Genomic DNA, 25,452 nt, shown 5'->3' on the forward strand with positions numbered 1-25,452 from the left:
AAAGTGCCCCCCCCCCCCGCACCGCCCCGTCAGATGCACATCGCTAAGGCAGCCCAGAACACCCCTGCAGTTCCCATTCCCTCCAGGAGACTGTGAGGGGAATCAGCAGCCGCTTGAGCCGGTCCAGCTGCAGAGACCCAGAGATGAGAAGTTAAAAATAAAAGCTTATTTAAAAGGACTGAAAGGTGGAGGTATCATTTAAGGAAGGAAGAAAGGGAGGGAGGGAGGGAAGAAAGGGAGGGAAGGGAGGAAGGAAAGAAGTCACGTCCCTAACGAGGCACAGCCTCCGAAGTCCCTCTAGGCTGTGCTGGCTGCTGGGTTTTGGAGACACAAGCCTCCCTCCCTCTGAGGCTGCCTTCCCCTGGAATCTCAGTTGTGACGGCTTCCCTGACACCCGCGCTAATGAGTCACGAGCCAGGCTGGGTGTCAGGAGACACGCGATCCTCCCAGAAGCCCAAACAGCAGCCCGGCACGTGCTTCCAGCCTCATTACCAGCAAGCGAGACTGGCAGGAGATGGGAGGCAAGAGGATGGTCAATTCTGGCAGTGGGGGCTGGGGGGGGGGGGGGTTGGCGAGAGAGACAGGCTGTATCTGGGTTCTGAGGGTGTTTCTAAGGATGAGTTTGTCAGACATCTACAGCTTTCACATGTCTCCTCTGCCCATCACCTTGCCAAGCCCGTCCCCAGCGTTAGTGCACTGAACACTCATGAAACTGTATGGGTGGTACCTGTGTTCACTTAAAAACAGGCAAAGGAGGCCCAGAGAGGGTAAGCCGCTTTCCTGAGGTCATATAATAGGGAAGGGGAGAAGCCAGGCTTCCAAATGAAGACTGACTAAGCCCCAGAGCAGCATTTTCCCACCTTAGCACTCTGCAATCCCGGCTTCTGAGCAAAGCTCTGGTGCTTTACCCCTGACAACGATCTTCCACCAACAAGCTCAGGCAGCGGACAGAGCCAGTTGTAAAGCTCTGAATGTGTATAGTTTTTGTTCCTGGTGGCCTGTCCAAGGCCATTGTTTGGTCCAGCAGGGACTCCAAACCATGTCTTTTGAGTCCTCCAAGAACTGACGGGTCAAGCATGGGGAGAAGGAAGTGTCTGGAATTCACAGCCAAACACCCGCCTGCCCAACTCTGCTGGGTGACCTTGGGCAAGTAGCTTGCCCTCTCTGGGCCTCAAAACCCTCAGCTGTGAAAAGGGAATGCTGCTCCCTACCAGACAGGGCAGTTGGAAGTGACCCATGCAATAATTCAAAAAGTGCCTCCGAATGCAGACACAGGCATGTCCAGACTTTCTCCCCTCATAGTACCCTTGGCGTCTCAGGAATTATTTTGATAAATATCCTAGTCTGAAATACCTAACAGTTCTATCTGCTAAGTAATTAGCTCCAAACAACTTAATAAGTAGCTCTATCTTGACAACTTAGTAGCCGTTTGAAAAAGTTATGCACGTATTACAGGATTTGATTTTGATTGCATTGTTTAAAGGTTTTATTTATTTATTTGAGAAAGAGAGAGAGCAGAGGGAAAGAATTTCAAGCCGACTCCCCATTGAGCAGGGAGCCCGATGTGAGCCTCGATCCCAAGGTCATGACCTGAGCTGAAACCAAGAGTCAGATGCTTAACTGACTGAGCCCCCCAGGTGCCCCATGACTTTTATTGCATTCTTAAATAACTAGAATCACAGCTACAGGGGTGTGGATGTCTCTTGGGCTCTGACAAACTTCTCAGACTTTGGCAACTGGACTCTGCCACCTTCATTCTGTTCCACAGTGATTTTCTCAGAGCTCTTGCTTTTTAGTGCACTCACTGAAGAAAACCCAGCTTTGCAAAGACAGGGCATCATCAAAAGAAATGTAGCTCTGTCTTATGTTGGCACCATTCACATGGATCTGGGAGATGTTCCTTTGTCTCCTCCAAGTTTTGAAAAATCACACAGGGGTGCTGTTTGTGTTGGCACCCTGGGGTGCCTCAGAGCACAGTTTGGGGACTGTGGTCCAAAAGCCCTAAAAATACAGCTGTGTCTAAACAGACGTGATCCAGATTCTCAGGGAGCCTGGGGGCTATTGGAGATGGTAGGAGGAGAGCCAGGTCTGTGAAAGAAATAACAATGACTCCTCGGCAAAACCTCCAGAAAGGCCTCCCTGACTGCCTAGGCTAGGTCATGTTTCTCTTCCCGTAAGCTCCCATGGCTGCTACAGTTGCATTGACCACAGCACTTGCGGCAGTTTATTGAAATGATCTCTTTACCTGTTCATAGACTCAAATACATAATTCAATTACCATTGGGTTTTTGCAAGCTCAAGAAACGACACTCCTTGCTACTATTACTGCCATTGATGTTGTTGGCAGTACTAAATGCAGTCTTTGTTGCAACTTCCCTTCTTTGATGGTACCTGACTCCCAAAGCTCCCATCCAGAAAATAAAAACCACACCACCAAAAGTAATGAAGAGCCTACAAATTCAGTGAGGGTTTTATGGGCAGTTCCCCAGGGAGATGCTTAGGGATTCCCAGGAGGCTCTGGCTCTTCACGCCCTGCCCTCGGAACACCACAAATAGGAGACACGGGGATCTCCTGACCAGGGCAGAGCCTGTGTGGCCAGACCAAGGCCATAGTAAAAGTTTCCACTGATGCATCATCCCCAGCAGCCTCACCTTGACTCCCATGCCGGCTTCCAGCTGGGTGCCCCATTTCTCTTAGAAATTCCTGTCTCTGAGAAAGCAATAGCTCATCATTTTATGATGCTCAATAGCTCAGGAATTCATGACAGCCCAGGGGACTTGGCACAGGAAGGGCCCCTCCTATCTCCACTACCCCAGAGCCATTCAATGCACCAGATTTCAAACCCGCCAGGTCCATCACTTGCCGGTTGAACGACTTCGAACAAGCCAGCATCCTCATCAAAAAGGATGATTGTGCCAACCATAAATACAGATGCTGGTAACCATGTGTGTGGCCCACAGCAAGGGCTTGGGTACCATTGGTTACTAATGATCACACAGATTTGGTGCTTTGCTATTTGTGGGGTATTTTACGAACCATTCATAGCAATACCTGGGGAACCTGATTTTCACATTTTGTTCCAATGTGTTCCCCCAAAATGTACATTTTTCCCCTATAGTTAAGGAGAGGGGAGAAATGGGAGGAATATAGAAATGAGGGTGGGTTTGTGACTGTTTCCAAAACTGCCAGCCCAGCTCAGTTGTATTCCTGAGAAAGAACAGAATGAGTTCACCCGAAATTGTTGAAGAGCCAAGATCAGTGATTCTCAGCCAGGGTGACTCTGCTCCCAGGAGACATGTGTCAGTGGCAATTCCTAGAGACATGTTTGGTTGTCACAACAAGGAACAAGTGGATAGAGGTCAGGATCTAGTGGCTCCACGTCCTACAAGGTGGAGATGGCCCTATCACAAGGAATTACCCATCCCAAAATGTCAATAGCATCTAAGGTTGAGAAAATCTGCCTTTGATGGTCTTATTTCAAAGTGTGGGTACATCCTTGGAGGGGAATGTCATCACCCAGCCACATTTCAGCTGAAGATGGGGTCTTGACCAGTCCATTTATGTAATAAGCAGGAAACTTAGAGTCCAGAGCCTGGAATAGGTTAAATCAGGGATGGGTTCAATTCTCTAGTATGTCTTAAGCTGCCAGGCATCATTTATGATGCTCCTACTGTATAGCATAGGATCATATATGAGAGTCCTTATAGAGCAGGCCCTGAGCTTCAAGCACGCCCTAACAGGTTCATCTCCAATGAGGAGAAGTGATATTAAATAATTAAATACAATGCAAAGTGTTCAGTGCTGGGGTAGAGGAAGAACTAGGAAGATTAGTGACTCTATTAGGGATAGAGGGCCCCAGGAAAGTCTCCTTGGAAGTGGAGAAATGAGGACTGAGTACTGAAAGATCAGACTTATCCAAGCTGAGTGGGCAGGTAAGGTGAAAGGTGAGGAGGAAGAATATTTCATAACATGACAACACGGCCATCCATCATTGACTGAGCACCTATGACCTGCCAAGAATATGCTAAACACCTTATATTCATGACCTTATTTAATCTTCCAAACCTCTATGAGAGTATTCCCATTTTACTGATAAGAGAAATCGAGGCTCAGAGAGGCTGTGGCCCTTGCTGAAGGTCACATAGCGAGCATGTAGTAGAACCCAGATTTCAAGCCAGATTCCACATCCTGGGACGTACAATGGTGCTCATGCGTAATAGATGGCCAGGGGCAGGAGATGGGGAGGTGAGTTTGGGGAATGGAAAAACATTGGAGGTGAGGGAAAGGCGGAGAGACCATGCTGGTGAAAGGTACTGGTGAGGGTGGCGAAAGCCAGACCAGGCAGCCTGTGAGCGGGAGTCCCCTGGGACTTGCATGATCTCATCAGAGCTCTTTCGGGCTTGCATTTCAGCCGAGGAGTCCCTGGCATGTGACAACCCTGGCTTGCCCGAAAACGGCTACCAGATCCTGTACAAGCGGCTCTACCTGCCGGGAGAGTCCCTCACCTTCATGTGCTACGAAGGCTTTGAGCTCATGGGCGAAGTGACCATTCGATGCATCCTGGGACAGCCATCCCACTGGAACGGGCCCCTACCCGTTTGTAAAGGTACAGAAACCTACTCGCCACGCAGGGACCGGGAGCAGGAGATGTCCAGTCTGGCTTCTTGCGATGAATCTCAATTCACTCTCAAAAGTCCAGCTACTGTATTTCCTGACATCTAAGATATCGCCATTATTTTCTGCACCAAGAAAGAAAGAAAAAAGTGCTGCCAATGAAACGCTGGCACAATGCCTTCTCCTGGCTTGGCATTTTCATCTCTACTTACTAACAGCTCCGTTTCGAGCTTAGATTTTTTATCATGAAGGAGAGCCATTCTGCTTTGAACTCCTGCTTCGGTTACGCGGCTTAAGCTTTCCCTGCCTCCTGCATCCCTTTTTCACGACCACTTGGTTCCCAGGGGTTACGAGGGCTCCCCGGTTGCCCCTGGGGTGGTCTCCCCGGCCGCTCTCACCCTCCCCACACGCTGACGATGGTGTGATGGGCGAAGGCGCACACACAGGCATTATGAGCGCCACCTGGTGGCAGCAAATTAACATGCCATTGGTTGCAAGACACCCCCATCCCAGAGATGGTGAAGAGGGAAAACTTGTTTTAAAATCAGTAAACACTCATCACCAAAATTAAATTTTGAGAAAGCCAGTGAGATTTGGATTTGTTTATCGGAGTCTTTGAGGTATACAATTAATAACAATATCCTAAATCTGATCTTGGCCTTTTATGGCATTAATGCCCCTTTGAGAATGAGGCAGAAAGCTCTGAATTCTTTCCCCAGCAGGGACAGAGGCATCATGGAGTTTTACATTTCTACTTGGGAGCCCATAACTTCAATGGATCCCCCGATGCTTTATGATGAACTTCAGCCTTAATTAAGCCTTACAAATGTTTTCCCAACCAGCATCTCTACTCCTAGGTAGATGTACAAAATAATTGCAAACAAGTACTTCCTTGTACATGAATATTCCTAGTAGCATTGCTCACAAGAAATGGGAACTACCCTAATGTCCATCTACTGGGGAACAAACAAATAAAATGTGGCCAAGCCATAGTGGAATATTATTCAGCCATGAAGAAGAATGGAGGGCTGACACCTGTCACAGCCTGAATGGACCTTGAAAACATGATGCTAAGGGAAAGAAGCCAGACACAAAAGATCACATACCCTATGATTCCATTTATATGAAATATCTCAAATCGGTAAACCCATAGAGAAGGGAAGCAGATTGGTGGCTCTCAGAGCTGGGGTGGAGAGAGAAGAGTAACTACTTAGTTGGTACAAAGTTGCCTTTTAGGGCTGATGAGAATGTTCTCAAACTAGAGAGAGGTGGTAGCTCCCCCAAATCGTGAATGTGCTAAATGCCACCAAATAGCACACTTTAAACTGATTAATCCTATGTTATATGAAATTTATCTCTTTTTTTATTTTGTTTAAGATTTTATCTGTTTATTTGAGAGGCATCAAGAGAGCAGGAATGGGGAGAGGGTCAGAGGGAGAAGCAGAGCTGGGAGCCCATTGCAGGACTCAACCCCGGAACCCAGGGATCATGGCCCAAGCTGAAGGCAATTGCCTAACCAACTGAGCTACCCAGGCACCCTTACCTATTTTTTTTTAATGTTTTTACTTTTTTTTCCTGAATGGCCTCATTTAAACCTCGGGACCACACTCTAAGATAGATGAGGCTTCTTACCCATGGTACGGTTACAAAAAGAGAGGCCCAGAGAAGTTAAGTGACTTTCCCAAAGACACACAGCTATTACAAGACAAATCCGGGACTTGAACCCACATCTCCTGATTGTGAAGCCCCGCCTCTTCCCCAGTGAGCTGCCTGGTGGGTGGACTTCAAGGCTGTGAGTCTGGTGGCTTCCAACCCCCCATTCAGCATTCAAATCACCTAGCCTGCTTATGAGAAACACGTTCTTGAATCTGCTACTCCAGCTCTACAAAATTTGAATCACTGAGGGGTAGGACCCCGTAATATGCATTTTAACAAGCTCTTGGTTGCTCCAATGCACTTTGAATCTGAGACACTTAAGGCAATGGTTTCTGAACATAAGATACGAATATAAACAGATTTCTGGATGCCTGAAGGGGAGATGCTAAGTCACTGGGCCTAGGGCAGGAACCAGGGCCCAGGGTCACTAGCAGCAGCGGTGAGTCTTATCCTCAGGCAAGTGTGGGAAACACTGGCCTAGAGATGCTGCATATTCTCACCTGGAATCAAGCCAGAGCCTATCCTGTGAGAGCCAAGACCTTATAGAAGCAGTTCTTAATAAGAGGGCAAGAGATCCCATTGAAATGCAGAAAAAAAGTAAGAGATCAGCAACTGAGATTTAAGACAACTGCCTCCCTCCTCTTCCTTGCCATAATTTTTGACAAAGTCTAGCCCTGTGCTTGACTTCTTTTTGATGACACATGAAATCCACTTTGTCGAGGTGAAACACTGGGATGTTTTCCTGGAGGAAAGATTGTCTATAAACCTTCTAACTGCTACAGGGACATTCATAGGAGTTGATCTGGTATTGTTGGTAAGTGTTCTGTGTGGAGGGAAATTAATAGGGTTTGTTTTTAAGAAATCTAATTAAGGAGGGCGCCTGGGTGGTTCAGTCAATAAGCATCTGCCTTTGGCTCAGGTCATAATCCCAGGGTCCAGGGATAGACCAACTCCCTGCTCAGCGTGAAGCCTGCTTCTCCCTCTTCCACTCCTCCTTGCTTGTGTGTTCCCTCTCTCGCTGTCTCTGTCAAATAAGTAAATAAAATCTTTAAAAAAAAAAAAATATCTAAGTAAGAACCCCATGGAAGGACTGTTTTTGACTCTCCATGTAATCTGCCCCCTGACTGTGTATGTTCTGTTTTGGATATGCTACAAAAGTATCTCATGCAAGAAATAGAAGAAACCAAAGTTGTCCATGAAGCATTAACGGTTTTTCCCTTCCTTTCTCCATCCCTTCCATTCGTTCGCTGGGGAAGCTGGTACTGATCACCAGTGAAAGTCCCGTCTCCCCAGTTTCCTGGACACAAAGAGACACACTGCAAAGAGTGGGCAGGGAGTGTTCGTGTGTTGCCAAGTAAAAAATCCCTCATACCATACGTACTTTGTGTTTTCCATTCCCCCATTTATCACACACATCTGTCAAGAGGGAAAAAAGAAAAAATAGAGCCCTGTCTTATCTTTTAATTGCCATGTGGCTTTGTACACTGTGATGTCTCCTGATGCATTCACTCCTTCCTCTGTGCGTGGGTCTCCCAGTTCTCTTCTGGTTTCTTGTTTGTTTTGTCTCTTTTTGCCCAGAAATCAGCTTGCTCATGAATCTTTGGGTGCTGGCATTTCTCATCAAATAGGACAGATTCCTTCAAGGGGGATTGATGGCATGGGCAAAGTTCTGTGGATGCTGACACTTTGTGGATCTTGCCAGATTCTTTTCTGCCACTGTAGTGTTTCACCTCCCCCTCTAGTAATGTGTGATAATGTCCTTTTCCCACATCCTTACCAGCACTAGATATTATCAGGGTTTTGTTTTGTTTTGTTTTGTTTTTTGACGTTGCCCATCTGATGGGAAGATAGAACTACCATCCGAAAATACATGACAAAAATGCAAGAAAAGATAAAAGGTACTCAGTTTTGCATCCCTGAGATAGGCAAGCCCTTGAAGGCCCAGCAGGTGAGTGCCCCCCTGCCCCTCCCTTTCTTCCTCAGGCATGACAGAGTATCTGGCATGAGAGGATCTTGGGGGATGCTTCTATCTTTCTCTCCCCTCTGTTTCCACTCCTGAGACCCCACGACTCTGTAAGGTTATGACAAATCACCTCCTGTTCCCAGAAAAAGTGGGATGTGTGGCTTTGTGTTCTAGAGTTGGTGAAGTGACTGAGCGCCAATGTAAGGCCACCTGGGCCTCAGGGTCCCTGGGCTTCCTCCTGGCTGGGCTGTGGTCCACCTGCATGACCTTGAGCGAGCCACCCTCCCTCCCTGAACTTGGTTTCCCTTTGTGGAAAATAAAAGGAAAAGACGTGGCCCAGGAGGCTGCATTTTAATGTGTGACCACACTCCCAGGGGCATGAATTCAAGGCCTCCTCCCAGCTCTGAGATACAGTAGGAGTCCCTGCACTCCCAGACACACCCAACCCAAGTCCTGCCCACGTCTGGGGCAGAAAGTGTATGTCTGTCTCAGTCTTTCCATTTTCCTAATGGTGCTGTAGCTCCAGAAATAACCTGCAGTCAGTTTTAGGAAGCTAGCTTTTCAACTGCTTCTGTTGGCATCACATGGTAACAACCAACGTCCAAGAGTGACTTTGATGAGGCACAAATTAGGAAGTTTCAGTATTAGGGCATGAATACAGCTAAGCCTTTGGTGGCCATCCCCAGCCATCCCTGTAAAATGTTGTCTGTTTATCTAAGCCCTTCGCTCTGGGGTTTGCTTCTTTTAAACCCATCCATGTGGGTATATTTTGGTGCTCAACTACCATGAGGTCTTTGGTGCCAAAACCTGGGAATGCCAGTCCCTATCATCTTGAACTTCTGGAGAAGTTTTATGGGGACTAGGGGGAAATGAGTGAATTCTAGGGAGTTCTAGTCTATGGTAGTGAATGGAAATTGTTTTGCAGGGAATAAGAATAATATTCACATAAATATGGAATAGAAGTGAAATCAGAGAGGTTCATACAAACATGTATTTCAAAGCAGGAAAACAGTTTCAGCTCTGGCTGGATTTTGGATGTAGGGCTTTATCTTAAGCCTCACTGTTCATCAGCCTTTGTCCTACATAGGGAACAATGAAAAACAAGCAGAACTATGACATAAGTAAGAGCAGAGGCTGGAGAAATCGAGCAGCCTGGGTTTAAAGACTGCCTTCATCCCTCGGAAGCTGTGTGAGATCAGAGAAATTGCTTCACTTCTCTGAACCTCTGTTGTTCATCCATAAAATGGGGATGATGATAGTATCCATGCAGTGAGATTGGTGTGGGAGTAAATGAGCAAATACATACAGAAAGCTCTTGGCAAGGTATCTGACATACGGTGAGTGTTTTCGTAATTAATCACAGGCAGTACTGTTGTCCTTGTTTCTTTCATATCTATGTCATGATCTCTCAGGAACTTAGGAAAGAAATGTGTCCAGGCATTTCCTCTAATTCCAGGAGCCCAAGATAAATCAAAGCGGAGCACTAACTTCAGCAAAGCTTGGCACAGGCTTTTGCTCCCAAATTTTTGGCTTCATTTTATGCAGAGAGAATTCACTCGACATTAACCAATGCTTCCAATTTCCCTTTCAGTTAATCAAGACAGCTTTGAACACGCATTAGAAGGTGAGTTCCATAATGAAAAAAAAATCCAATAAATCAAGCTAATAACAGAAAACAAGGGCAGGTCCTTGCATGTCCTCCTCCAGGTGCTTAAAAAAATAAGCAGAAATTCCATCTTCACACTGCTGAAGGTCATTTCAAAAATAGGACATTGTAAAAGACACAAACCATTGTTTGCAGCCTAGAGTCCTAACTATGACCTGAAAGGGATTTCTCACCAGTTCTGTTCTTGAGGTAAGAAAATCTGAGGGTCCACATGCCTGAGTGAGGCACAACCCAACCATTTGAATTTGCACCCACACAGTGCTGTTTGGGGAAAGTAAATCCAATGATGCCTCGCCTTCCGTGCCGAGCACCCCCTTGTCTGCCTGGGGCATGCTCTGGGGTCCATTTTCCTCAAATTATCTGTCCCTGTATCCTCCTTGTTTTCTATTCTTCTCCTCTTAGGAATTACCAAGTGAGATTTTTTTTTAAAGATTTTATTTATTTATTTGACAGAGACAGATCACAAGTAGGCAGAGAGGCAGGCAGAGAGAGAGGGGTAAGCAGGCTCCCTGCTGAGCAGAAAGCCAGATGTGGGGCTGGATCCCAGGACCCTGAGATCACTACCTGAGCTGAAGGCAGAGGCTTAACCCACTGAGCCATCCAGGGGCCTCCCAAGTGAGATTTATTAATGGGGAACAGATAGTAAATGCTAGCTAGGATTTTGTTTGGGTTTTCGTTTTGTGGTTCCCTTCCCTTACAATCCCTCCCACACATAAAACAGTCTACATTATGTAGGACCTCCATTCATTTGAGTACCAAACCACTCACTGGGGCTGTGGTGTCATAAGGTGTGTGCATATATATATGTATGTATATATCGTGTTATTTTTATTTTTTAAAAAGTTATAACCAATTAAGCCATTTTTATCATTGTTTTTGGAACCACTTAGCTTTCTGACAATAAATCATTCACTTGGAATGTGGGGCTATGGGGCTATGAGAATTACGGGTCATTAGTTGCTGTCCCTCGCGGCAGATGACATTTTAATCCCAACAGGCAGAGTCCGGCTCAAGTGTTAAGTGCAGAGGTGGACTGTGTGGGAGTCACTCTGCAGGGAACAGAGAGGGCATTCCGTGTCGTTAGCCTCCATTCAGGCCACCCCTTCGCTGCCTTTCCGCAACCAATGAACCATGAGAGCATCTCAGAGGCCTGGGTTGCTCGGAGATTATGAGCGTCTGTGTAATGTTTTGTGCTCATGCATCTGTCATGGGTGTTAGCATCGATTTTTTCAGACTCCCTGGAGTGGCGGTTAATGGATTATAGATTGGCGTACAGCCGAGCTCTGAGGGTCGCGGCCGGGGAGAAGTGGCAGCGAAAACCTGAGGACGGGTGTCCGGAGATGTGGGGTCTCCCTTCAGGCTGTGCAGAGGACACGCCCCTGGCCCCCACCATAGCCATCGTAGTCCTTACAGTTGCCACAAACCAGTGGGGGTGGGGGGCAAGTGAGGCCAAGAGGGTGCAACCGTGACCTCTGAGAATCAAAACTGGGTCTTAGAAGTTGGGGTGTCATGGGGGACGGGGTGTAAGACTGAGAACAGGCCCAGCTGCCCAGCGCCCTCTCCTGGACGGTCTGATAGAGCAGCCATGGGAGGCGCCTGTCAGTCTGGGCGCAAGAAGCTCCCCCTTTCCCATGGAATGTCGAGCAAATCTGCCTTCCCAGTTAGCACATAAGAGATTTACTCCAGATTTCTCCTGAATTGGATTTTAACCAGATTTCAAATGCAGCCACCCATCCCCCCCCCCAAAGTGGACATGGTATGACCAGGGGTTAAAAGAGTGTCGTTCTTCTGGGTAGCCCCATGAGCACCCCACCCAAGGATGGGTCTGGCCTTCGTTGCAAAGAACCAGTCCTATTTGCTCTACTTTCTGCCTCTTCTCCCCCTGGGGATGGTGGTCCAACGGCTCAGGGTCTGCGATGCCAGCTCTTTGAATGAGTGCAGAACTGGGAAGGCAGGCTCACACCTGGCACCCAGGTGCATGGGGGGGCGGGCTTTAGAGTGGTGAGACCCGAGGGCTTCACTGGCTTGTGTGTTTAGTAGCAGAAGCGGCAGCTGAAACATCGCTGGAAGGGGGAAATATGGCGCTGGCTATCTTCATCCCAGTGCTCATCATCTCCTTACTGCTGGGAGGAGCCTACATTTACATTACCAGGTAGGGGGCTTCGGGACAGGGCGTGGGGGACTGCCATCCACTCAAGGACCAGCGCACTGGGGGACAGGGTCTCCATCAGTAGCTCGTCGCCGGTGGCATTTGGGTGCTTGGAGATGATGTCATTCAACTCAGCTCTGGGAGAAATACACCTGCTCAGCCCCTCCCACCCCTCTGAGACAAGAGGGCTGACCACGCAGCAGCAAATAAGCAGGCACTACCCTGAGCTTAAGAGGCTGTGGTTTAGCAGGAGAGATAGACACACAGACACTGATCCCATAATGCACTCATTCATTCGTTCGTTCATTTAGGCCACAAACATATGCTGACTATCTAATACGTACCAGACATTGTCCTGTGTGTTGAGGATCCTAGAACTTGCCTGCAATGAGGAAGGAAGATATTTAGCCATGGCTAGGATATTCACGAATTTCTTCAAATTCACAACTATGGAGCACCTACTGTGCGCTGGGCAGTTTGGGGGCAGGGGGCAGATCTAGGAACATCACTGTGGACAAAACAGAAGGAGATCTTTGGTATGTGGGGCCCAGGCTCTAATGGGAGGAAGACAGCAAGGAAAGTATATACAGTTGACCCTTGAACAATGTGAAGAGGGTGAGGGGCGCTGACACCCCATGAGTCAAAAATCTGCATATATACCTTGGGACTCCCTGAAAACCTAACTACCAATAGCCTACTGTTGACCAGAAGCTTTACTGATAACATAAACCACCAATTAACATGTGTTTTGTGTGTTATATGTAATATATACCGCGTTCTGTTTTGGGGTTTTGGGGGGGTTTTTTTGTTTGTTTGTTTGTTTGAGAGAGAGAGAGAGGGAGAGTATGAACATGGGAGATGAGGGCTGGGAGAGGGAGAGGAAGTGAGAGAATCCCCAGCAGACCCCATGCCCAGGGAAGAACCTGATGTGGGGCTTGATCTCTTGACCCTGAGATCATGACCCACGCTGAAATCAAGAGTTGGACACTCAGGTGACTGGGCCATTTAGGCACCCCTAATACCATATTCCTACAATGAAGTAAGCTAGAGAAAAGAAAATATTACTAAGAAAATCATAAGTGTGGGGGAGGGTCCCTGGGTGGCTTAGTCAGGTAAGCATCTGCATTTGGCTCAGCAGGGAGCCTGATTCTCCCTCTCCCTCTGCCCCTTGCCCCCCACTTGTGCTCTCTTTCTAATAAATAAATAAAATCTTAAAAACAAAAAAAAAGAAGGAAAAAATCCTAAGGAAAAGAAGATACACTTGCAGGACTGTACTAAGTCGACCCAGGCAGTTCAAACCTGTGTTGTTCAAGGGCTAACTGTGTACATTAGGAGGTGATAAATGCAGGGAGAGAAGAAAGGTGGAAAGGGAACGAAAAGGAGCTAAGGTGGAGGTGGTGATCGCACTTTAGGACTTCCAACTGAGACATGACGTTGGAGTAAGGACTTGAAAGCAATAATGAGTAACCTATGCAAATATCTGGAAGAGGAGGATTCCGGGCACATATACAGCACGTGTCAAGGCCCTGAGGCAGGCATCTGCCCAATATCACTTTTTTCTGTTCCTGTGGAGCCCACAGGGTTGAAGGGGGAGAGAAGAAATACACGAACTATAACACTCCGTGATGAACACAAGAAAGGAAAGAGATAGTGTGTAGTAATAGAAGAATCACTTTTTTTAAAAGATTTTATTTATTTATTTGACAGAGAGGGAGAGCACAAGTAGGGAGAGAAGCGGGGTGGGGAGAGGCCGACTCCCCACTGAGCAGAGAGCCCTTCAATTATTATTATTATCGATAATAATCGATAATCCATCCCAGGACCTTGAGATCATGACCTGAGCTGAAGGCAGACGTTTAACCCACTGAGCCACCCAGGCACCCTTAGAAGAACCACTTTTTAAATAGGTAAAGAAGGTTGCTCTGAGGCAACACGGCATATAGTAGGTGCTCAGTAAATGTTCATTGTTGCTGTTGTCACCCTGCATGAAAGAGGAGCTCGAATCACCTTACAGCGGAAAACCAGCTGAGCTCCGGCCCTCCCCAGGAAGGGAAAGTACCGAGGCTTTGTTGTCAGTGACCAGCTTACAAGCTGAGAGCAGTTATGATTTCAGCATTCACCCACTTGGATTTTCATCGTGAGAGACCCTGGATGGGGGCCCAGCCGGCTGTTCTTCTCCACTATTGGGAGTAACTCCTCTCTCCTTTGCTGTCCCTTCTCCAGGTGTCGTTATTACTCCAACCTCCGCCTGCCTCTGATGTACTCCCACCCCTACAGCCAGATCACCGTGGAAACTGAGTTTGACAACCCCATTTACGAGACGGGAGTGAGTTGGTCTCTCTTCTCTTTTAGGTGGCAGACTTTGTGTTGGGTACTAGGGACACAGTCGTGAATCCAACAGACCTGGTCCAGCCATTAATGAGCTTATAATCCTTCCAAGGAGATGGAGCTTGGTAATAAGAAGAAAAATATGTACCATGAGCTGGGCCCCTTAAATGCGTAAGCTGCCCGAGTCCCTGCAACTCTGTTGTACACTCTGCAGTTATCTCTGATGAACCAATGACGATCCTGAGGGTCAGAGAGATGAACAAATGATTGGGCCAAGCTTGCACACAGCCAAAAGCACAGCCTGCAGCTTAGATACAAATTCAGACTGTTGCATTAATTATCCTGCCTCCCTTGAACCTCAAACAATCAAATAGATACCAATGGGTATCTTGATTGTGGAAAATCATTTTTAGAGACTGTGAAAAATTTGGTCAGGGCACTATGACATATGGCCAAGACATCCTAGCACTTTCACTATGTTCTATGGGTTAGAAGCAAATCACAAGTCCTGCCCACACTTATGGAAAGGGGATCATGTAAGAACGTGACCACCAGGAGGTGAGGGGACCCAGCTTGGAGCCTTCCCACCACACTCCCATCTACCACAGACGCACTTGCTTATCTGTGTTGACCCAGCAGACACAGTAGACATCCGTGAAAGCATGTGACAATGACCTTTTCTGGGGCCAAGCCTCTGACTTCCTAAACCTCCCAGTTCTTCTGCCTCAGAGGCCTGGAGTATATTACATGCACTTGATAAATATTGGAGAAACCAGAGTGGTTGCCACCCACATGTTGGGGTCATTTTCCATATAGCTCTGCCAAGAAGAGGTCATAGGTTATTTCACATTCTATAGACCTTGTTTCCAAATCCTAGAAGAAGGTCAAGCTGATAACAAAACAAAGAAAGAGCACTTCAGAAACTAGATCATATCAATACTTATTAATAAAGTGTATCTGCTCCCCAGGACTATGATAAAGCCAATCATAATCTCAAAGCTCAGTAGCTCAAAGCAAGTGATGTTAATTTGCTCATCAGTCTGTGGAGCAGTGTTTTCAGCTAGCAGCCACTGGGCGGTCATCCTGGCTCAGCCATGCTCACTCACACAGCTGGGAGAGGTGGGTGGTTGGCCGGCTGAGTCGGCTCTGCTCTCCCCGTTCCTCACCTCCTTGGCTAGGACAAAAGGCTCTCAGGGCACGCTCTGCCCATGGACCCGTCCCCCAGAAGTTTCCCCGATCTGTGCTTCCTTCTCTTGCAGGAAACCAGGGAATATGAAGTTTCCATTTAAGGAGAGCTATGCCTGAGAAGAGAGCTCACAAATCAGAACTCAACTATAACCTCCTCGAGAAATTCATCCAGAGACCACGTGGCATTTGATTGAAACCCCAGAATGTTGTCCGTCTTTTCTTTAGACTTTTTCTTGAAGATTCACTGTTTTCTTCACTGTATTTATTATATTTAAAGTCGAAATTGGTGTGGTTGGAGGTGTCACAGCTGCGGCCAAATCCGCGTGACAATCTCCTTTCCAAAGTCAGGGGGGTGACCTGAAAAATAACCAACATGGCAGCAAAGGCGGGAGGGAAAAAAAAAAAAAAAGCAGCTGGGTTTCTCCATCAGCGGTGGCCATGCTGCTCTGGCTGCATCAGATGGCACGCATTTGGGGATCCATGCCCATGGTGCTTTTAGGACAAATCCCGGACTCAGGATTAGGTGGGAAAGGTATCTCTTGGTGGATTAACTTGGGTCGGACTTCAGGTTCTAGATCTGCTCCAAAACAAATACCAGTCTGCTCTTCCAAATGTTCTATCAGCTTCTAGAAGGTCTCGCCACCTCCTCTCCTTCCCATGATCCTCCTGAAGGCGCCCACAGCGTGACCATGAGCGTTTTCATCTGCCAGCCTGGCCTCCCTGGATGCTGGCAGAATCAGAAAACATTGCAGAGTGGATGACAGATTTGAGAATTCAGATGGAGTGCGAGGTGGGTGTGGGGGGAACATCGAGTCAGTAAAATGCCCTTTCCTCTGACACTCCACCAGTAATGAAAGGGAAGGGAACATATGCTACGAGTGCCAGAACCAATCCTTTCGTTCAGCAGCCCCACCTCCACCCCAAGCTGTGATCTAGGACCCTTTGGGAAGCTTCAGCCACATAATTACAAGGGTTACAATTGTTGTGGGGGGGGGGGGGGAGGTTACAAGGGTTACAATTGTGGCGATGCCAGGTCCTGAAATCCAGAGATGGGCTCGGTTTGATTTCCGGGAAACTGAAACCCCTGAGGCCTCCAAAGAAGGGCAACTCAGATGCACCGTTTCTCCAAAAGGGGCCGGAATATACTTGCAATCCAGTATTTCAGAAGTGAGGGTCCTACGAGGGAAAAAAAACAAAAAACAAAAAACTGTTTTGTTCCTCTCCAAATCTCTGCCCAGATGTTGGAGGGGGGTACGCAGGCTGTGACCATGGAAAAAGATTCTATAATACAGGTGCAAAGAAAAAGCAGTGGCTGAGGACGCAAGGAAGGGATAGCATGTGTAAAGTCGATTTGCCTCCCTGGGGTCCATCACCTCCCTGGTGATGGCCGGTGGCTCACAGAGGAACAGGCTTGGTGCTTGGGGTGCCCACTTTGGCACCCACCCACGCTCGCTAGAAATGTTTTATATCAGCTGGTTTCCTGACACAAGAAACCCTTCCTGGCTGCCATGCTGTTGAGAAAATGGCTGGGAGTCCATATTTTGGTAGCTCATCTGGGCAGCCCTGGAGCAGGGTAGGGCGGCTGGTTTTGACAAACACATCGTCTCCTCTTGGCTAGAAGCTTGGGCTTCAGTCTTGGGGGAGCTGAGGCCCAGTTCTTTCCTTCTGCCAGAAAAGAATCCTGCTTATATACTCCCTTAAGGCATGCAAGAGATAATGAAAGGCTGCTTTCCAGCCACCCAAAACCCACCCCATTTTATGCAAAAAAAAAAAAAAAAAAAAAGAGTAGACTCATTCCAGACCATTAGTAAGCAATATCGTATTTGGAGAAGGTCCAACAATGCAAATAATAGTAAACTTTTTTTTTTTTTTTTAAAGCAGAATCCACTCCTTGCTTTTACTTCCATTTGATGCTTATTCTAACCCTAACCCTGGGTCATCTGGAAGGAAGAACTCTATTAATGACATTTAATTTTAGAACATACTCTGGATACGTGCAAACTAAACATCCACCTTTTGTCAAGACAGACAGAATATGAAATCTTGATTCTAACCGTGTTCCCTAAAAGTGGCCAGGCCACAGGCCAAGAGTCCTTATTGGATGTTGGAGGAATAGAAAAGGTGTTGTTTGTTTGTTTGTTTGTTTGTTTGTTTCGGGATACTGGTGTCTTAGTTTCGTCTTCGTAGTACAGCACCTATGACCATGTTTTGAAAGTTTATTTTCACCTAAAGATGGATCCTGTGAGCTTGGTAATGTACAGTGTGATTGAAAAGACAGGTTGGCATCTGTTTTTCTTTTTAGAATATCTGAATGTGTATTTGTAATATGTAAAGGTAAAAACACAATATTCGTGCCAAAAATGTACTGGGCACCTCATTTCAGCTCATATGTGTCTGTTTTTATAAGATCAATGTCAAAACCCCTTGGGATTAAATATTTTTGAACAGGATACAACCTTGAGCAACTCGAGAGCCAACCAAACCTTCCTACAAGCCACTCTTTCTTTTTAAAACAGTGGGGAAATACGTTTACAGAGATCTCGAGCTTCAAAGAATGCATGTGATGGTGTGTATTACATGCTAAGTCATATAAGCTGTATCTGTCAGCTACCGCCCTGTGCTTTAAAAATGCACACACTCGATCCTCTTCAGCTTGGAGCTCATCTTTTTGCTTTTTTGGGGGGAGGGGGGGCGTAGAATTATTAAGCCGACATAAGTATGCTGGTTGCAACTTGAGGGCCATCCCTCCTTAGTTCCATAGACCTGCTTTAAATATGATCTTTTGAAGCCAGCTCCTTGGAAAGCCTCTGGTAACTCAGGCTGATCGCTTTGGAAACTGACAAACTGCCCAGCAGGAAGTAAAGTGGAGACATAATAAGGATGGGTTGTATAAGCAGGAGTGAGTTGGCAAATAGATGGGTAGATTTAGGCTGAGCATGAGCCTCGGGCACAAATTACATTTCTTGGGGTGTAAATCCAAAGGGTATGACTTTCCTATGCCCTTGAGAAGTCACAGCGGGGAGGGGGCAGTCATGTGAGGTCAGATGTCATGGAGTTGTTCAACACCCTCAAAGGTAGGCTTTCTCCTGGGACGTTTTCATTTTCATTTTATCCCCAAACAGAATAAAAAGCAGAACAAACTTTCTAAGCTACAATAATGAAGTTAAGTCATTTTCCACTTTGTATATATTGATGCTAATAAAACAAATGAAAAAGAGGCAAAGCTGTAGGGTTTTTGTTGCAAAGACACTCCAGGATGGCATCAAGGCCGGGAGGACTATTTCTGGTGTCTGGGGATTGGGTTGGGGTAACATCGGCTGATGCTTTGATTGACAAGACAGGCTGCCAACTTGAAAATGGTTCCAGGAACATCTTGGTGGGGGTGGGGGAGGGGAGCAAGGGAATGTTCAGCACAAGACAAGAAAGCTGCCATCATCAGACACACCGCTGTCCTCCGCCCAGCTCAGGCCGCCATGACAAAGACGGGACGCTCAAACAACAGAGGGTTATTTCTCACAGTTTTGCAGGCTGGAAGTCCAGGTTCAGGGTGCTGGCCATTCAGTTCCTGGTGAAAGCTCTCCTCCTAGCCTGTGGATGGTCTTCTCCCTCTGTCCTCTACTTTTAAGGCCATACTCCTATGGGACTCAGGCTCTTATGTCTTCATTTCCCCTTAATTAACACCTATAAGCCCTGTCTCCAAACACAGTCACAATGGGGATTAGGACTCCAATATATGAATTAGGGGTGGGACATAATTCAGCCCATAGCATTCCACCTCTGGCCGCCCAAAATTCATGTCCTTCTTTTATGCAAAATGGACTCATTCCAACCCAACACCCCCAAAGTCTTAACTCATTCCAGCATCAGGTATAAAATCAAAAGTCCAAAGTCTCCCTAAATATCCTTGAGGTGCACGTGGGTGGCTCAGTTGGTTAAGTGTCCAACTCTTGGTTTGGGCTCAGGTCATAATCTCAGGGTTCTGGGATCAAGCTCCACTTCAGGCTCCCTGCTCAATGCGGAGTCTGCTTGGAATTCTCTCCCTCTGCCCCTCCCCTGCTTGCACTCTCTCTCTTTCTCTATCTCTCTCTCTAACATAAATAAATAAATCTTGGAAAAAATAATAAATATCATTGAAACCAGCCATGGGTCATCCCAAGGCAAATTCTCCTCCAGCTGTAAGCTATGAAACTAAACACATTATGTCCTTCCACACAGTGATGGGACAAGCATAGGATGGACATTCCCTTTCCAAAAAGGAAACTTCAGAGGGAAGAATGGGATGCTGGATCCCAAGTAAATCCAAAATCTAGCAAGGCAAATTCCATTAGATTTAAAGGCTCTAGAATAATCCTTTGTCATTCAGTGACTGGCCTTGCAGGCCCACAGGGATGAGAGCATGACCCCGAAGGATTTGGGGAGCAGTGGGGTCAGTGCCATCCCCTGAGGCACTGGGTGGGGTCATTCTGGCAGAAACCAGAGACACAGCCCCAGCCTTTGAAACAGCCTTGTCCCTGGACCAGTGGTGGGAGGAACAGCTGTCATGACCTCTTAATCACCTCCAAGATCCTTCTTCCCTCTCCTTGAAGAACAGCAGCTCCACAGCTGAGTAGCTGTGTGGTCAGATCCTGTAGGATCCAAGAAATGCCACAGCCCCGCCTTCACTCTCTCCCATTTCCTCTGTCCCATTTGGTGTCATCCTGTCTGTATTCCTGGCTCCCACAGAGATGGCTGGGTCATTCATGAGTCTCACCCACGATCTCTTCATCAGCCCCGATGTTCAGCCACACCCCTTCTCTTCTCTTCAGATCAAGCTTTCTCACTTTGCAATGTGAATAAAGCTGAGAATTTGCCAAAGCTTCAAATTCCCACTCCTGTTTGCTTAGCAATCCTTCTTCCATCCATCGCTCTCCTTGTGCATTTGCACCGCAAGGCTCAGGAGGAATCAAACCTCTCCTCCAACACTTTGCTCTGAAATCTTCGCAGCTAAAGATCATTCTCGTTGCTCCCGAGATGTACCTTCCTAGAAAATGCTAGAACACAGTTCGGACAAGTTTTATGCCACTTTAACACAAGGATCACCTTCATTCCAGTTTCCAAGAACATGTTCCTCGTGTGTTCCGGAGGCCTCATGAGAATTACCTCGACCATCCGTAGCTTAAATCACATCTTTTTGGAGGCAATGTAGGCTTTCCCTAGGATGCAGTTCAAAACCCCTCCAGCTTCCACCCATTTCTCAGCTCCAAAACGGCTTCCACATTCCTTTTTCCAAAGTAGAAAGATCCTGGTGGGAAATAGATTAACAGAGCCAAAAGAAGACAATCTGACCAAAATGTGGGTCCAGCATTGCTGTCCCTGAAGCCTTTGAGTTCAACCTGCTCACTAGTTACAGAGTAGAGGGTCAAAAGGTGAGGAATAAGGGAAAGAAGACAGTTCTATCCATCACCTGTCTTGCCTCTGACCCGAAATGCTACAAAATACCGAGCACCCAAAAAAGAGAGGAAAAGTCAACTATGTTTTGTAACTGTATTGGTTGTGAGAGATCAGGAAAAAAACAACACGTACAAATCTCCATCTGGAGCCTGATGGTGACTAACTCCCACAAGTGGCTCAGAATCCTATGTAGTCATTCAAAAATCAGCAAGTGCTGTGTTTCCCTTCCAGTGATGCTGTAAGGATGAGTGAGGCACCTGGGTGGCTCAGTCGGTTAAGCATCAGACTCTTGAGTTCAGCTCTGGTCGTGGTCTCCGGGTTTTGAGATTGAGCCCGATATCAGGCTCCACCCTGGGCAGGGGGCCTGCTTAGGATTCTCCCTCTGTCTCTCTCCTTCCCTCTCCCTCAGCTCCTCCCTCCCTGACCCTTTTTTAAATAAATAAATAAATAAATAAATAAATAAAAGAGGGGAAGTTAAAAACAAAAAAAAAACACCGTAAAGGTACAAAGGATCGTTGCTTCTACCCTAACAGTGAGAACAAGCTGGTTAAGCTAAAATAAACATAGTTTCTTAAAAAAATCTAAAATAGGGACTACAAAAATACCCAAATTAATGGGATTCCAGAAGGAGATGAGCCCTTCCTCGGATGGAAGAGGTTCACATCTGTTTTAATATTTGAGAGTAGGCGGGGTGGGGGAGGACCCATGGCAGGCAGAATGTGAGCAAAGCCACCATAGCAGGAATGAGGAGACAAACAACTGATTTAAATAATAATAATATTAATAATAATAATGGCTGCACGTGGCTGTGGTAAGAATCCCAAGAAACTCCAGCCACAAAGCCATTTGGTGCCCACCCCTCAAATACAGCCCATGGGATCTTCATGGAATTTGTGGGTCATGCCAGAGTCTGGGAACAGGACAGGAGAGCTGGAGGCAACCCTCCGTCCCCAAGAAAGCAGTCCCTGTAGGAAATAGAAACACCTGCTATCCCACGTGCCCTTCAAAAGAACGTCCTTCTAAAACTCCAAACATCACATCGTCTGTTCAGTTTAACTGCTGACGTCTCCCCGGCAGTGGGTTTGTTCAAACTGAAGCTCAAAAGAATCATAATTTATACGATAATATTTTAACAAATAGAGAAAACTCAGGGCACCTGGGTGGCTCAGGTAGTTAAACGTCTGCCTTCGGCTCAGGTCATGATCCCAGGGTCCTGAGATCTAGTCCGGCATCGGACTCCCTGTTCAGTGGGAAACCTGCTTCTCCCTCTCCCTCTGCCTGCCGCTTTGCCTATTTGTGCTCTGTCTCTCTCTCTGTGTCAAATACATAAATAAAATCTTTTTTAAAAAATATAGAGAAGGGGCGCCTGGGTGGCTCAGTGAGTTAAGCCTCCACCTTCGGCTCGGATCATGATATCCAGGTTCTGGGATCAAGTCCCACATCGGGCTCTCTGCTTGGCAGGGAGCCTGCTTCCTCCTCTCTCTCCCTGCCTGCCTCTCTGTCTACTTGTGATCTCTCTCTGTCAAATAAATAAATAAAGCCTTTTAAAAAAATAAAATAAATAAAAATATAGAGAAAACTCATACATTAGAATTTGATGAATCAATTGTTCCCATTCTATTGTATCTTTACTGTACCAGAGTCACATTCTGATTTGATTAGCCAGTCGACCTTTTTGCATGAGCTGTAGACACACCTGAAACGCGGCAGGACTGTCCTCTTTGTGGGGAGAGCTGTAGTAACAATTATAAGATTGTTGAAAGACTTGCTAGAAGTTTACCATATATATTCCATAGAGGATGAGAGAGGGAGAGCAAGCACCCATCCTAGGAAAGCCAGTGTGGTCTGACGGGTGAGTCCGCTAATTCTGGAGCCAAAGAGGCTGGGTTCATAGCCAGCCTCTGATGCTTGTTAGCCGTGTGACCTTGAGCAAGTGGTGGAGCCCCCTCGTGCTCCCGCTCCCCCATCCATGAAATGAAGACAACGGGGCTGCTGTTGAAAGTGCATTGAGTTAATATACATGAAGGACTCGGACCAGTTCCTGTGCCTAACAAGGGCTCTGCAGGGGTTTGCTAGGATGCCGTGCTTGTAACTGCAGACGAGCTCCCGCTTCATTTTTGCTGTGACCAGTCCCCGGCCAGGGGAGACTAGGACATGATCCCTGCCCGCCTGGACCTTCTAATCTAGAGGGAAGGTATACCCGGATGGACGAGCCGCACAAATTAATATATGAACACGAGCAGTGATACATGCCAAGAATGAAAAGGACAGGGATATTCCCGGTGGACTTGTGATTGGGGCTGAGTGGGCAAGGGGGTGATTTTAAATTAAGATCTAAAGGATAAATAGAGGCGAGCCTGGGTGGCTCAGTTGGTTGAAGGATCAACTCTTGGTTTCGGCTCAGGTCATGATCTCAGGGTCATGGGATCGAAGCCCACAGCAGGTTCCGTGTTTATCGTGGAATCTGCTTGGGGTTCTTCCCCTCTTCCTCTCCTTCCCCCTCTGCCCTTTCCCCTACACGCTAGCTCTCTCTCTAAAATAAATAAAATATTTTTTTAAAAAATAAAGGATGAATGGAGGAGTAAAAGAAGGTTTAGCAAAAGCTTCAAGGCAGAGGGAGCACATGGAGGGAGGACGATGAAAGCTTGGCCCCTTTGATGCATGGCCGGTGCAGCTGTGGGGGGGCTGAAGACAGGAGGGGACCTGGGAAGCCAGATCAGGGCAGATCTCCAAGGCAGGCAGAAGGAAGACTCAACTGGACTTCTGTGTTTAGTGCTCCCTCTGGTGGCCACCTGAGGGGTCTGATCCAAGATTTTGGTTCTGGGTGCCCTGGGAGGGAGGCAGCACTGTGGGGGCTGGGCTTCCGTCAAGGATTGGAGCCATTTCTCTCCGGGACAACTCACAGCAATGGAGAAGGCAGGTCATGGGGAAGCATCCTGATGGTTGTCCCAGTGCCCCTTCCCCGAAGTGTCCCATCATTTCCATGATAAAACAGAGGGGTGTGCTTTTGAAAGGTGCCCCAGGAGAAGCTTCTTTAGTGGGTGTGGGTTGGCAGGAAGGACTGGAAGGGGGCTGTCGCTCACGGACCTGCCACTCATTCCGTTCTGGAATGGAGATCCCAAGGAAGGACAGGCAGAAAGAAGGAAGACAGAAAGGTCACAGTATATCCAAGGCGACTTCAGAACCAAGATTCATTTTCCCCAGATTGAAGACAATGATGGAGACACAGAGCCTCCCTGGAGACCAGAAGCCACCCTCACTAGCAGAGACGCTTCAGACCCACAGCGGGATGGATAGCCCTGGGCCAGGAGGCAGAACCAGAAAGAAATGACCAAGGGAATCCCTGCCGAGATAATACAGAAATAATACAAATACTAGTAATAGTAATAATAACAATAGTAGCTGGCATTGGCTGGCCTCTTGCTAGTTCTTTCTGTTTTATTTTCTACATTTTAAATACATTTCTCATTTTAGAATAGTTTCAGAATTTCCCAGTTACCCGATGCACTGTAGTATCTCATTCATTCCCTCGAGTGAGGATTCTATTATTATTCTCCTTTCATAGATGTGGCATCTGAGGCTCAGGGAGGTCATCCCTTGCCTAAGTCCCACAGCCGGGACCAAGGAAATGGGGCTTAGGAGGTGTGGCTTCCGATGGAGGTCCAGGGCCGGAAGGATGGAAGCCCAGCCCCCACAGTGCTGCCTCGCTCCCAGGGCACCCAGAACCAAAGCGGGCTCTTTCAGCCTATGGATGCCCTGAGGAAAGGGACTCTGCTTTGTTTGGCTTTTATCCCAAGAGGTGTTTGTCTGGGTTCTGTAGTGGCTAAGAGCTGAACTCTGGGTTTGGATTTTGGCTCAATCCTTGATTAACAGCTTATTGGGTTGGAGGTGGAGGAGACTTGCTACCTCGCTGTGGAGTGCCCCGGGATGTTGCTGACTGTCTGGCATGTGATAGGATGTTGCGGCAAGCACTGAAAGGAACCCAGACAACATCGGTTTCCCTATTTCTGCTAAAAGAACCCCAGTTTTGCTCAGAGCAACAATGAACCCATCCTCCAACAATGGGTCATGGACAGTTTCAATTAAGATCAATCTGTTGCCCATCTTCCCATCCTCCTTTGCTGCTAGTGTTGATCTTCTAGCCCCTTTTGATCAATGAGCCTTGGCAGAAGTTGGTTTGGGCTGTGTGTGTGTGTGTGTGTGTGTGTGTGTGTGTGTGTTTAAATGCTCTAAGGAACTCCTTTCCTGGTAAAAAAGACAGACCAGGGGCGCCTGGGTGGCTCAGTGGGTTAAGCCGCTGCCTTTGGCTCAGGTCATGATCTCAGGGTCCTGGGATCGAGTCCCGCATCAGGCTCTCTGCTCAACAGGGAGCCTGCTTCCCTCTCTCTCTCTCTCTCTGCCTGCCTCTCTGCCTACTTGTGATTTCTCTCTGTCAAATAAATAAATAAAATCTTTAA

General features: G+C 47.2%; 1 protein-coding gene across 5 annotated transcripts in view; it reads left to right on the plus strand.

Annotated features, from left to right (window-relative positions):
- Positions 1–18,782, plus strand: part of SEZ6L (seizure related 6 homolog like) — a 183,386-nt gene extending 164,604 nt beyond the window's left edge. The window contains exons 13-17 of one of the 5 annotated variants that reach the window (XM_059408697.1): positions 4,413–4,607; positions 9,826–9,858; positions 11,938–12,052; positions 14,273–14,375; positions 15,637–18,782. In XM_059408697.1, the coding sequence (XP_059264680.1) occupies positions 4,413–4,607; positions 9,826–9,858; positions 11,938–12,052; positions 14,273–14,375; positions 15,637–15,666 (476 nt within the window). In that variant the 3' untranslated portion in view covers positions 15,667–18,782. The remainder of the gene's footprint in view (positions 1–4,412; positions 4,608–9,825; positions 9,859–11,937; positions 12,053–14,272; positions 14,376–15,636) is intronic. The other 4 variants (XM_059408699.1, XM_059408700.1, XM_059408701.1 and 1 more) reach the window with 4 other exon arrangements.
- Positions 18,783–25,452: the final 6,670 nt, after the last annotated feature.

The sequence above is a fragment of the Mustela nigripes genome, chromosome 8 (genome assembly GCF_022355385.1).
Source record: "Mustela nigripes isolate SB6536 chromosome 8, MUSNIG.SB6536, whole genome shotgun sequence".
NCBI lineage: Eukaryota > Metazoa > Chordata > Mammalia > Carnivora > Mustelidae > Mustela > Mustela nigripes.